The sequence below is a fragment of the Sphaeramia orbicularis genome, chromosome 22, assembly GCF_902148855.1.
Source record: "Sphaeramia orbicularis chromosome 22, fSphaOr1.1, whole genome shotgun sequence".
NCBI lineage: Eukaryota > Metazoa > Chordata > Actinopteri > Kurtiformes > Apogonidae > Sphaeramia > Sphaeramia orbicularis.
Window position 1 is genome coordinate 34,685,096 of NC_043978.1, and position 14,246 is coordinate 34,699,341.

The window sequence follows — 14,246 nt, forward strand, 5'->3', positions numbered from 1 at the left end:
GACCCAGGAAATGATTATATGTTGTTGCAGTAATGCCTGAGCCAGAGTGGTATGTGTTCTACCAGCTGAGCCAGCAGGGAACCTTTCATCACATCCTTTTTCATCATTTTTCACATTCTTAACCTTTTCACAATACATGCGGCTGCTGCAATATGAGACATTTCCTGTTTGACATTTTTGAGAGATGTAAAATGTTTAATAATGCCAGCATTTATCATATTCTTTGTACTGTACCTGGGAGACCTGAGAGATCTTCCGCATTTTCTCCGTCTCCCTCTGCTGGGACATACTCTCTCCATCCTTTGTCCTGTCAATACACCAGCCCATAGCCAGCATGCTCTTCAGGGACTCTCTAATTGGCCATCTGTAAATCTCCTTTTCCTGAAGAAGAGAAGCAGTAAAGGGGATATGAACACAAACATAAGAGGTTCACATGTTTATATTTTCATTTCTTTTTAAATACGATGATTTAAAGCAGTGGTTCCCAACCTTTTCTGGCTCGTGACCCCATTTTATCATCATAAATTTCTGGCAACCCCAGACATTCAAAACAGAGACTTTTTTTTGCTAAAATAAATTTGTTTTTGATCATGTAATAGTGTGCTATACTATGTTGCAAATAAACATTAATTTTAGACTACATTTATACTATATAATGTATATTATTACGGACGGAGGCAGAAAAGCCAGGTGTAGATTACTACACAAAGTGAGAATTTTATTTTCCTTGGTCAGGATATGTACAGTCAGTCCAGCTTGGATTTAAAAGGCTGTAAATTAATTCTGAACAAACAATAACTCAAACTATGAATTATGAAAGAGCTGCAGCATCTGAAACCGACCACAATGAACATTTGAAAGATAAACAGTACCACAGTGCTTCAGTTTCAGCTTCACAGTTTGTCAAGTCTTTTATGGATTGTGATTGTCTCTGTCAACTCACCATATATTTTTTATTAGTAAGTTTTTATTTTTTATTTTTATCAATTGCTAGAAATTTCAGTCGACCCCATTTGAATTCCAGGTGACCCCACGTGGAATCCCGACCCCAAGGTTGAAAAACACTGATTTAAAGAATATATATGTGTATACTCCTGAGACCCACCAATGTGTTTTAGTCCTTTAAAGGGGACAAAAACAAAACCGTCTAATCTTGGGTTTTCTAGTGATATCTGACTGTGTGGGGTTGATCTAATCAAACAGCCCTTTGGTCATTTTTAAATCAGACTTGTTTCAGCTATAACTTGACATGCAGTACAGACAATTTTCAATTGTCCTCCTATTTTTCTTTGGAGATACAGGGCTCTTATTTGTGAAATGTGTGAAGTATGATTTGTGTCTGCGTGTATCAAAGAGAAATTGCATCATGGAGCAATGTTCATGATATGACTGAAAAAGTATGGCATAAAAACTGCAATGTGCAAAAGCCAAGAAAAGCTCAGCCAAAGTCAAAACAGGGTAAGTATTGAAATGTAAATTATTTCTCTTCATTTACAATAACATTTCCTCCTCTTTGTCGGTAAAATGGTAAATACGATGGAAGAATTATTCAGTTTCTGCTAGGTTCCACTGTCCACTGCAAAAGACCTTCTTAACACAGATTTTTTTAAAAAAGTAAAAAAAAAAAAATAAATAAATAAATATATATATATATATATATATATATTTTTTTTTTTTTTTTTTTTTTTTTTTTTTTTTACTTTTTATATGGTCTGCTGTTTCTGTTTTCACACAAGGCAAATACTTAATGCAAATGCTGATGTTGCAGCACCTGTACTTTTCTGAATCTCTGGAGGATATGTAAAAAAAAAAAACTGACACTCTGTACCTTCTCTGTTAGGGCTTTGTAGGTCCTGAGCTGAGGATGAATCTTGGCTTTTTCATCCACACAGTCTCCATATTTCCACCCAAGTAACACCTGAAACACGAGCACAGAGGGTCGTACAACATCAAGATAAAAGCAACCTCGTCTTCAGAATCTCCTCAAGAGAAGATTTATTATTTGAAAGACTGGAGGAGGTATTAAGAACGTATAACACATTAAAGTCACAGCACATTCAGTTCTTGCTGTTCTCAGCACTTGTTAAATTTTTTGACAGATGCAACAATGCAGGCTAAGCACTTGGCACAAAGGAGAGCAGGGACCTTCCACAGAGAGACGAGCATAATTATTGTCAACACGCCCGAAGTATCCCTTTCAATAATAACCAAAAGGATGCACGACAAAGTGAACAATGCCGTGATCTTAGAAAAAAACTAGCATCAGCATATTGATGTGAATCGATATCATTAGGTTTTCTGTTGCTAAAATGCTTTTTGATGTGTGTGCAGCTTCTTTAAGATATCTTCTACTTTATTATGACACCTGTAACTGTTCCAGGTCAGATACTGCACTCTTACCTTCTCTGCAGACCACTTCTCATGGGAATGTTCTGCATATTTGTTGACAAAGTGTTCCAGCTTCTCTGGAAGAGCAATGCTAAAAAATAAAACAAAACATTCTAAAAGCCAGAAAACGGTCATGTTCAGAGCATAGTTTGATATGAAGACTCAGGCTTTAACTATATTTCTTATTGACGTGTGGCTGCAGTATGGCTTACTTAGCAGTATTGATGGGTTTGGGGTCAAAGTTGCCCTGAGCATCTATAGAAACAGGCTTTTCCACAGTGGTACTAATAGAGGCATCAACGTAGTCCGGTGGCAAAGCTCCAGCTATGGCACTGAGGCAAGGCATGGCCATCTTGAACAGCTCCGGGTCATATTTCTGCACGGAAAGAGACCCAGAACTACAGCTGTGATTAATGTTTTATAATTTTGTGAGTCATTCAATATCACATGGGTAAGATATTTAACATAACTCAATATTCAATGCATATTTTAAGTCTTTAGGTCACATTTTCGTAAAGAGTATTCTTACTTAACAGCTAACAATTTTCTTAGTGCTTCATTTAAGTTGCTACTTAAATAGACCTATAAAGAGTCACTTTAATGTAGGTGTAGAAGTGTAGGGACATTAATGAAGACTCATGCTAAAAACTGAAGAACCAGCATAGTGGAGGATTTGGATCAATGCTGGCTATCCAGATATCGATGTTTCCACACCGGCCCTGTGCACTACCCCTTTCATGAGTGTGCATTTAAAGAGATGTGCTGAGTACGACCATCTGCATCACAAACAGACCTCTGGTTATTTTATGTCAATAAATCCCCACAGACATACATGCTTATCAAGACCATAATGAATTAGATTACCTGTGTAAGGGTAAATCATGTTTATAAGAAAAGCATTCAGTGTAATACACATTTGTACTACTACACGTTATATAGAGCAAGTCAGTCTTTTGCCAGACATGTAAATTACTATTGTAATGAGGATTTAATGAAATATTAATAAAGCATAAAGGTCAAATGTGCATGATATAGTGGTACCAATGAAATGCCTCGAGTGTCACATTCCCCTACAGAGGCAACTAAAAATGTAAAAAAAGAACCAAAAAAACAGCAACATAAAAATAAATAAATTGGATTGACCACTCCGGGATTTATAGTCGGTGATGGTTATACACCTTAACACTGGTTGCCACCTGCCATTAAACAAACAAATAAGGACAAAAGTTTGTTCTGGGCTACTCTACAGATCACCTTCCCATGCATGAAAACACTGCAGTTCTTATTTAGAAGTGATCATACACTAATAAAAGCACAATAATGAGTAGGATATTCTATTTCTCCTAATAGATCCCTATAAATCAGACCTACATACATATTTTCTGTTATATAAAATTAAATGGGGACATAACATTCTTACCCTCTGGGATAGCGAATCAAACACACCCCAGAAGATCTTCTTGGTGAGCAGAAGTTCATCTTCAGAAGCTGTGCCGTAGCTGCCCCAGCCTGACGGGAGGCAGTAGTATTTCCAATTCTGCTCGTAGTGGTTGGTTAACAGCTGGAGGACATACAGAGCTCAAGGTCAAAACAAAGAAAATGACACAGAGTATAACCAAATGTAGATGTAATGCAAAAACCTGAGAACATTTCCTAATAGAATAATATGTGACATATTTATGAATAATAAGCTGCCAGTATTTCTTTACCCTACTTATCCTATACTTTAAAATTACGTCTAATACAACATAGCTAATAATATTTCCAGTTGTCATTTATGGTATGAAGCTAATTGAGCAAAAGAGAAAAATCAGGTGTGTTCATTGTGTTACTGTAAGTAAGCATGCAGATAGTAAACATATTAGACCCTCTATGTTTAGTATATAGTACCTCAAAGGAAATCAGTCCTTCCACATTCAGTGCAAATGAAATACAAATGTGTACACCAGAGTAAAGAGCAACTGTGTCCACCATTTCACTGGCCAGTCACAAGCTATTACATCTCCAGTATTTCTCTCCTGTGACCAGATGGATTGAACAGAGCAGTGCAGCCAACAGGCCTGTAATCACACAGTCCAATACTTCATTCCCTTGTTTTTCACGGTCCTACTTCTTCTGTGCCAGATGATTAACAGTACAGGTGTGTGAAACGTGTGTCTGTGTGTGTGTCTAAGAGGAGAAGATGAACACCAGTGACAATGCACCAAAGCTATACTTCACTGGAGGTGGGGGAGATAAGTTGCAGGTGCCTCCCCACAAAGCTGACAGTGAAATAGACTGAGGTGTTAACACCTGAGAAAGGAAAGGAAAGAAAAGGAAAGGAAGGGAAGGGAAGGGAAGGGAAGGGAAGGGAAGGGAAGGGAAGGGAAGGAAGGAAAGGAAAGGAAAGGAAAGGAAAGGAAAGGAAAGGAAAGGAAAGGAAAGGAAAGGAAAGGAAAGGAAAGGAAAGGAAAGGAAAGGAAAGGGAAGGAAAGGAAAGGAAAGGAAAGGAAAGGAAAGGAAAAGGAAAGGAAAGGAAAGGAAAGGAAAGGAAAGGAAAGGAAAGGAAAGGAAAGGAAAGGAAAGGAAAGGAAAGGAAAGGAAAAGGAAAGGAAAGGAAAGGAAAGGAAAGAAAATAGGACAGTGCTTGGGGCATACAGGTGAAGTGCAGGGAAAATGAAAAAAGGGGAGTATAAAAGATGGAAAATGGATTTTAAAAAAAGTGTGAAAAGTAAAAAAAAAAAAAAAAAACTGTCTTCCCACCCTGAGAGGCATCTTGCAGTAATCAGTCAGCAAGGGCACATCAAAGACAAGTTTTCGCAGGAGCTGCTGCAGCATAGAGGGACGCAGATGCCTGCAGAATAAGGTAAGAGGGTTAAGACCACTGCCCGTCCTACGACTGTCTAAAGCATGTTCAGATTCTGACCAATTCTGACAACACTGACTTAGATATTTAAAGAACACAGACCTGCTTTTTATCTTACACTGTTCTGTGTGTTAGCTGTGATGCCACAAGTGTTTGACACATTATCACTAATCAGCTCTGATTGTGTATAACCTGAGAAACTTCTAACTGGACTATTAGAGAATTCATTATGCTCCTCACTTGCAGACAGCCAGAAGACACTCCTGTATGGCGTCTCTCTGGGCCTTGGTGAGCGATCGGCCCTTGGAGAGGCGGTAGATGGTGTGCAGAGTGGAGTCGATGAGGGTAGCGTAGTGTTCGGTGCCAGCAAAGAGTGGTGCGCAGCGAGTGAGGAGGGGCAGCAAGGCCGAGCCGATGTAGCGGTTCATGGCCAGGGCTGTTTCAGTGGTGCACAAACCCTCCTGCAGAATACAAGAATGGTTTAATGCAATGCTTAGATGAATTCAAAACTTCAACTAAGTTCTTTTTTTTTATGACTTGAAATTTTTTATGACTTTTTTCCAAACACATCACATCATTACACATCAAATACTAACATTAGAGCATTGGTTAATTACCCACCCATAACCAGAAAGGGTCTTCATATCGATATAGTGGCTTTTTATCATGCACACATCAACTTTGAGTATCCATGTATATAATTCATACAAATACCATAAATATCTACACAGAGGTGTCTAATCATAATATACACACATAAAACCATAAGGTATGTGATCATTGTCTTCTCAGTGTGAATCCTCTTGACATTTAGTCTTTAAAATCTAAAGATTCCAGGTATTTGCTCCATTTCAAAAGATATTTTTCTGTCTTATCCTGCATCTTATATGACATTCTTTCATATTCTGCTACTTTTCCCACATCCATCATCCACTGCTGGAACGGAGGCTCTCCATATATCTTCAAGTTCCTCATTATAATGTGTCGTCCAGTCATGAGAACAGTCTGTATTGAGACTTTTAGTGATTTGGGAAATGCAGACAGCACTTGAAAATCTCCTAATATAAATAACTTGGGGCATAACATAAAATGTCTTTTTACAACAATAACAACATACCTGTGAATCTTCAACCAAAGTTGTTTAATTTTAGGGCATATAACTAAGTTCTTTTTATTTTTTCAATTGTATTGGATCACCAAATAAATGTTTTTTAAATAAATACAACCACAGAACAAATACATTAATCACCTTAAAAGAAACTAAGGCTTAATGAGAGGCTCCTCATTAGTAGAAAAAGCTGCCCACTATTATTGATCCTGAAACTCTTTGATGAAGTTCATGGTAAAGAGGCCGGCGATCAGTGTTTGCTGTTGGGAGTCCTCCAACTTACCGTATCTAGAGATGTAGCAGCCCTCAGGTCAGGAAGAAAACCCACTTCAAGTAGATGAAGGAGGAAGCTCTGGTCTTCAATGCCATAGACTCTGTCCAAAAAGAGCACCATAGGGGCTTTGTGGTCTGGACAAAAGCTGGCTGACATGTCGGGCTCTGTCACAGAACCATCTGAAATTGATTGAGACCAAAAAAGACAATGTATGTTTAAACAGAGCCAACAGATCTGTGCAGGTGTGTGCTGTGTAAAAAACACAGACAACAGCCTATAGGACATAATAGTGTGTCTTTTGTGATCAGGAGAGCCATGTGTATTCATTAGGCAGTGTGTGGGCATGTGAGTTTTTTGGTGCCAGACCTACGCCTCACCAGTTTCACTCTTGGCCTGCTGACAGAGCTTGTGTGGCAGTGCTCACAGCAGCAAATTTAAGAGACGAGTCTTGCCATGCTTATGCAGATCAATCAATAGAGCAAGACAGCTCGCTATAGAAATGATCAGGCTTACTCAGAGCTATAGGAGTGTGCAGTAAAGCATTGTGCTGATTAAATAGGCATGAGCAGTGAAATGAAATCAATAACCTTCTGCCTTGCTCTGAATGTGCAGAGTTGCGTAACCATTATACTCTGGCATGATCTCGACATCTTGCTGTAGCGTGCAAATTAATAAAATGTGTCCTCCAATGTTTTTGTAAAGTTGTGTTGTGTATTGTACTGCTAACATCATAACCCACACCTTTGTTGGTGATAGGCATTTTGAGTGGTATACTGATAATTCCCACAAGGTCCTCAGTAGGGACTAGAGAGCGCAGAATGGCACGGATACGCAGGGCTTCACCCTTCCCTTTGTTGATGAGCTGGAGAAGGATAAAGAATATCAAAAATAAGAGGAGAGTAAAAGAGAGGAAAAAAAAACAATCTCCACTCCTCTATACTTTCTATTAATCATACATGCATCTCTGGTGCACAACGTCCCAGCAGGTCAATCAGTGCAGAGTAAAAGGACATGATAGCGTTGCCCATGTGTACCACCTCCTCCTCATCATCACCATCAGCAGACCTGCCAGAGGAAAAGAAAATTAAACTAGAAAAGCACTCAGAGAATGCAGACCTCAGCCAAGGCAGATCAGCCCCCCCATCCCCCACTCCAATCACCACCAAAATCTAATCATTTGTTTCTTGTGCCAGTATCAACATTTCCAGAAAATTTCATCCAAATCCATCCATAACTTTTTGAGTTATCTTACTAACAGACAAACAAACAGACAGACAAACAAACAAACCCTGATGAAAACATAACCTCCGCCGTTCCTTGGTGGAGGTAATAAAAAACAGTATAGAGCTTTAATAATAATAATCCAAAATTACTTATTCTACTCAAATATTTTTAACAAGGCAAATCATGGGAAAAAAACATCAGGGAAAACAGATCAAATTAGAGCATAATCTTTAGGTTAAGCCGGGAATATTGATTTGAAAAGATACACTTGATCTTTATGTCTTACGCGTCAGAGCTGACTCCATGGACAGAGCCCGGCAGGTCCAAAGCAGGCGTCTCCGAGATCTTGATCGCTTCTTTCATAGCAGCCAGAAGACCATTCCCTCCCTCTCCCCTCAGGGCAGGTCCGAAACACTCTGGACGTCGGATGAGCAGCTTCACCACAACGCTGGAGTTCTCCTCCACACTTTCACCTAGAACACGAAACAATCACACAGATGGAAATGCATGAACAGATGAACACACATGAACATTCATCACTAATGACAGGAGTTAAATAAAGCATATACACAGGGGAAGAATTAACCCATTACCATGAAAAAGTTTGCTTCACGAGTTACTACATACACATATTTGTTCTTTGCATTAGTTTTTTCTTCTGTTTTTGGCAAAAAAGAATAAAATCTAGTCAGTCCAGCCATACAGATGATGCAGAAGAAGCATATAATCACCCTCTTCAAATAATTTTCAGGTTTTTCTAAAAACAAAAAAATATCATAAACTCATATATTTGGTTAAGTTTTTGAAAAATCTGAGAATTATGACTTATCACATTATTTTAAGAAGGTGACAATATGAGAGAAGAGAAAAAGGTAAAGTCAATTTAAATTTACTTCCTTCCAAAAAGTAAAAGTATATTTCTGTTGTATTTGTATATCAATGTAAAAACAATTCTAATACTGTCACCATTAAAAATATTATTAAAATATAAAAGATGGCTTGCACCTTTCCCATCAATCTTGCATGAAATTGTAAAATCTATTGTAAATAGAATATTGATCCATGCCTGCTCAGTGTTATATCTTTATGATTTGCATGGTTTGTGACACTGAATTGGTGGGGCCCAAAGACCCCTAAACCCCCCCCTACATATACACATCTTATAGATACTAAAATAACTTTGAACAAGAGACAAGTAGTCTCTAAAAGGTTATATTTAGAGAGAAAAAAGCAAAATCTAAATGGAGAGAATAAGAGAATGAATTTGACAAAAGTCCACGTACCATTGACAAAGACAGCGAAACGCAAGAAGGAGAGGTAGCGCTCTCCCTCGATGGGATTCCAACCAATGTCAGGATAACCTTTAGCCAGAAGCATTGGACAACTCTGGAGGCCACAGCCTGCCAAGTAGGTGACCACCTAAAGGTATAGCATACATGTAACACCACAAACAGGTAAACCCTTTATTTGTTCAGCCTAATTCTGCATGTTCTTTTAACTTCAGAAACTGCACGTGGGTCTCACTTTGTCCAGATCCGGTTCTTCCAGTGCCAGAGCCAGGCCGTTGTTGTCCATCACAGAGGACGCAGCCACGTCTAGAGGAGTTGAACCCCTCATTGCAGGTGAAGCTATAAAAGAGAGCAGCTCTTGTTATGGTCAGTTCTAATATAATATCCTACCCTATAGACACATATGTGTCTCAGTGTTGAACAGACAGTAGAGGGTAGTGTTTTCACTCTTTCCAAATTTCACTGCCAGCTAACCTGCCAACAGTCAGCTAATAATAGAGTTAAGGAAGAGACACTTCCACCAATTTATACTGGATACTTTAAACCACACAAGGCTCAGTGAGGATTATTGGCACCTGCCTGTGTGACATTGTGCATCCAAACACACAACACTAACAATACACTTACAGCTTAAATAAAACAGTTTCTATGTACATTGGCTTTAGATTATACTAAGCACAATATGTTGTCACCTATTAACTGTGAATCTTTCCATTGTATACATATATAGTACTGTACAAAAGTCATAGTCCAACATTAGCTTTGTTGGTTTAGTAAAGTTCTAATGATCACACATATGCATTTCTCAGTCTCAGTATTAAGACACAATCTGGATATGCTGTACGTTAAGTATGTACAGCATTAAAAACAAACGTTTCAGGGAAAAACAGCTTTTGTAAACCAAAGTAGTAGTATTTACAGTGAACATGCTTTTAACATTTTTGCTCAGACAATATGAGATTTATTGCATTAATTTTCTCATGTTGTATACCAAGTTTCATGCAACACACATCAGATATTTCTAATTTTTGTGCTGCCTTTTGTCATGGGGTCAGGGGTCACATTAAATAGTGACTTTAACCCTTAGAACCCATTTAGTTCAGTTTTTTGTGTGCGCATATTCCCTGTATTTTCTTGTCATATATGAAGAAAAGACAATGAGAAATAAATATGAACGCTCATTTCAACCCTGCTAAAAACAACAAACGCTAAAGGTCGCCTAAGACTTTTGCACAGTACAGTATGCGCATCCAAGGGTGATGCTTTCCTGCTGCTGTGGTATCATGATCTTCTGACAGAATGGGAGACAACACACACGTACAACTCAGGATCTACCAAGGTGTAAGGTTAATAACTGTGCTCACAGTTCCAGAACACAGTAAAAAAAGATGATCGCAGTATCCCATGCATATTAATGAAAAATCCTGGCAGTTTTTAGAATTTGTCCTCTATCACACATCTGGTTTAAAAAGAATATTGTGTAGCAACTCGTACATCTGCATCCATATCCTACAGTAAGTGTTGGTCTTCATTCAGTACAATACTGTAGAAGATGTGAGGTCATTTTTAAGAAGAACAGATTAGGATGCCAGGCAAACAAAGAAACCTTTACCCACCTAAGCCCACGCTACTATTCTCCAGTAGATAGCTAAGGTGGTCGAACATGGCTTTCTGGTTCTGACGGCTGATTCGACAGAAGTAGCACAGGAAGCGACAACAGCTAGCAACCATCTTGGGAAAGGCGATTTCCTGAGGAGTTGCACATATAGATTAATTAGCGCTCAATGTCACAATCTGGTTAAGAGACAAATGAGACAAAAAGCACAACAAAGTAGTAAGAGTTGAACTAAACATGTATCTTTTACAAAATAAAAAAATGTCTGCACAGAGAATACACCATAATGAAGTCAACCAGCAGACCATCTTCACATCTAGAGAAGCTAACAAACTTACATAACATAATTTGATCCACAGTGGTTTTGAAGATGTTGCTGCTACGTCTAGGGTTTTCACTTAACTATAATGCAGCTGGTTACTATAAATTTATCCTCATGTCTTCTTTCCTAATTAATGTCTAAAAAGGCTGACATCTTCACACACTGCCAGTCAGCAAGCCACATTCTGCCCTCTCTGACCTCTTTCCTCTCTGATGCTGTCAGCCAAAGGAGAAAGCCAACCTAATGGGACCATCTCTTAATTAAGTCATGCTGCGAGCACTCTCCAAACATAAATGACAACACATAAAAGTGGACAGAGGCACAAATTTCTCAGTGACAGTCTTTGCAGTGAGCTCTGTAGGTGGTTCTTTAATAGCCTCTGAAATCATACATAAATATAAAGAAGAGAAGTTGTTAAACCTGGGATTTGTCTCCTCCGAGTACATTCACCATGACCTCCATGACGGTCTCATGCATGCCCAATATTCTCATTAGGTTAGGGTGCTGGTAGAACACCTTGTTATTCATGATGTCACTGGAGAAATAAAAATAAATAATACAGACATAAATAATTACTTTATGCTTATTTTGTACAGTGTACTTAAACATACACAGTGCATTTTTTTTCCTGCTGTTAAGGGTCTCCCAATCAAAACATTAAGAAAATAAATAGTCTGTTTATGTTTCCAAGGAACGTGGGATCGTAGGAGTTGTTTTCATTAGTCAAAATCTGTCTCCCTCAGGCAGAGGTCATGTCATACAGGAGGTAATGTATTAAAGTCTAGTCATGTTACATATTTATCAATGGATATTTATATTACATCATATTATTTTAATGAAAGAATAATTACCAACCTTAGTAATGTTATGAATCAACAGACTGCCAAATGAAATGAGTCATTATACTGAATAAATATAAGAATTTCTTTGCATATTAACAATGTTGGAGACATTTGAAACAATGCAAGTGAACAAAATATAGGCCTAATGTTGAAATGTTACGTATTATATAGAACTAACTAACTACATTTCATGCTAATTTGACCTTTACGCCAAGGTAAGAACATGCAATATAAAATACAATTAGATTATAGTTTTAAAAAGTCAAACATGGGAAACAGATCCTTTGCAAAAAACACATGACTGGTATGTATCCCTGATTTAACCACATGCAATACTTTCAGAGGAGACTGCAACTTACCCAAGTCCATCAATCATAAGCTTCTCCTCCTCTTTTCCCATACGAACTGAGAGCAGAGACCTGATCTGACCGAGGGAGGCCAAGAGGTTGATAGTATCCTGGACAGAAGCAGCGCTGATGGTGTAAGTCTTCCTCATGGCCCGTAGAAGTTCTCCAACGCTGTCGTACTGTCTCCTCAGCAGACTGAACATCTTGCGAACCAGTTCCGGGTCCTGGATGTGACACTCCTGGGCCCAGCTCACCATGGTCTGGGAGATGAGCTCCTTCAGATTAGCTGTGTGAAAAGGAGGATTAACACACATGATATTTTATAGAAGTTTTACTGAATATTTTTAATAATGTGAATAACTTGGGTTTTAACCTTTAAAGAGGTGATATCTTGCTTTTTTAAATGGAATTATGCATTTTAAAACATTTCCCTGTGGTCTACATAAACTGTAAATGCTATGCTTGGGTCTGAATTCTTCATTAATTAAACTCTACAGGTCCATCTTCAACAATATTTCAGAGTAATGACAGAAGAAAGGTCGTTTTAAGCGCTGGCCCTTTAAATGCAAATGAGCCACTTAACGCTGCACCCCCTCCAGACTGTTGACCGTGGTTTCTGTCCCATTCATCCACTTGTGTTCATTAATACAACCAACAACTGAACATTTTAGGTAATCGGCTCAAAATCTGGACATATTTTCAATTTTTACTACAACCGCTGCTGCTGACAAACAATTATGGCGTACTTGGAGAAATATTTGTCAGAAATTTTGACCTTATATGTGCAAATGTCGTGACGTAACTAGTTATAAAATGTAACAAATTAAGCAGAAATTAAAACAGGTTGTACAAATCCACGCAATTTTTGCCGGAATTAATATAAAGATAGTTTTGCAGCATGAGGAGGGTTCAAATTCAAACTTTTTGAACTGTTAGGGTCCAAATACACAAATAACTGTACCAAAGACTTTTAAAGTGGGTTTAGCAAAATATAACCCCTTGAAAGGCCTATTTTTGTGCTGACTTTTTTTTCACTACATTTAACCTCACCTACGTGATTTATCATTCATTATGCTATAGAATGGAATAGAATAGAATAGAATAGAATAGAATAGAATAGAATAGAATAGAATAGAATAGAATAGAATAGAATAGAATAAGCTTTATTGTCATTGTACTCCATGTTACAATGAAATTGGTTCAGGATGCCCTTACCAAAGTGCAACAAATAAATAGCAATAAATATAAATATAAAAACAATAAATATAAAAGCACACAATGTAAAAAAAAATCATCTGTATTTTGCATCTTTCAATGAAAATCTGGTATTTTTCCATATTTAATTTACTTATCATATAGATGTTCACAGTACATACCATAAAAACTGAAAAAAGTGCCTTTTTTTGCTAAATACATCATTAACTGAATCTTAAAACTAGTCACTATCATTTGTCAAACTACACAGGTTTTATAGGCGAATCAGTGTTGCAGAAAATAACACGTGTCGTTTCAACGTCCAAATGGGTCACATCTGATGTCGCTGAAAAGCTGAAAAACTGCACATTACCTTTATTATTTACATTTACGGATAAGATTAGTGGTTCAAAAGTTATTAAATATTTTAGATCAGTAGATGCTTTTGGTCACTAGTGACTGTTTAGGTCTTTAAGGGTTAAATAACTGCATGATTGCCTCTGTAATTGTTTCATATATTATCATACAAATAAAAACTCTATAACTGAAATGTCTCTGCTTAAAGGTTTCCACTTGACTGGAATGCTCGTGACCCTGTACTTGAGAATTCAAAGAAAAGCGTGGCTCAGAATTGTAAGAAAACAACTCAAGAACTCAAGAAATTAAAAAATAAAATGATAAATACCTCCTTGAAAATAGTTCACTGAGCTCAAGCTACATAAGTGCGCACATGTATCTGCAGCCTCTACAAGCCTCAGCTTCAGAGTTAATCAGCTGTGTTTAAACAATGCCAGAATT

At 37.7% G+C, this 14,246-nt stretch overlaps 1 protein-coding gene across 1 annotated transcript in view; it reads right to left on the bottom strand.

Moving 5' to 3' along the window:
- The window catches only part of LOC115413408 (ryanodine receptor 3), a 126,853-nt gene that overhangs the window by 35,461 nt on the left and 77,146 nt on the right, over positions 1–14,246 (bottom strand). Inside the window, exons 42-57 of the mRNA XM_030126223.1 lie at positions 12,267–12,540; positions 11,486–11,600; positions 10,745–10,877; positions 9,364–9,467; positions 9,123–9,258; positions 8,126–8,312; positions 7,572–7,680; positions 7,357–7,477; positions 6,625–6,794; positions 5,474–5,694; positions 5,131–5,221; positions 3,809–3,949; positions 2,601–2,764; positions 2,401–2,479; positions 1,829–1,918; positions 235–381 (exon numbers count right to left, since the gene is read on the bottom strand). Of these exons, the coding sequence (XP_029982083.1) occupies positions 235–381; positions 1,829–1,918; positions 2,401–2,479; positions 2,601–2,764; positions 3,809–3,949; positions 5,131–5,221; positions 5,474–5,694; positions 6,625–6,794; positions 7,357–7,477; positions 7,572–7,680; positions 8,126–8,312; positions 9,123–9,258; positions 9,364–9,467; positions 10,745–10,877; positions 11,486–11,600; positions 12,267–12,540 (2,282 nt within the window). The remainder of the gene's footprint in view (positions 1–234; positions 382–1,828; positions 1,919–2,400; positions 2,480–2,600; positions 2,765–3,808; positions 3,950–5,130; positions 5,222–5,473; positions 5,695–6,624; positions 6,795–7,356; positions 7,478–7,571; positions 7,681–8,125; positions 8,313–9,122; positions 9,259–9,363; positions 9,468–10,744; positions 10,878–11,485; positions 11,601–12,266; positions 12,541–14,246) is intronic.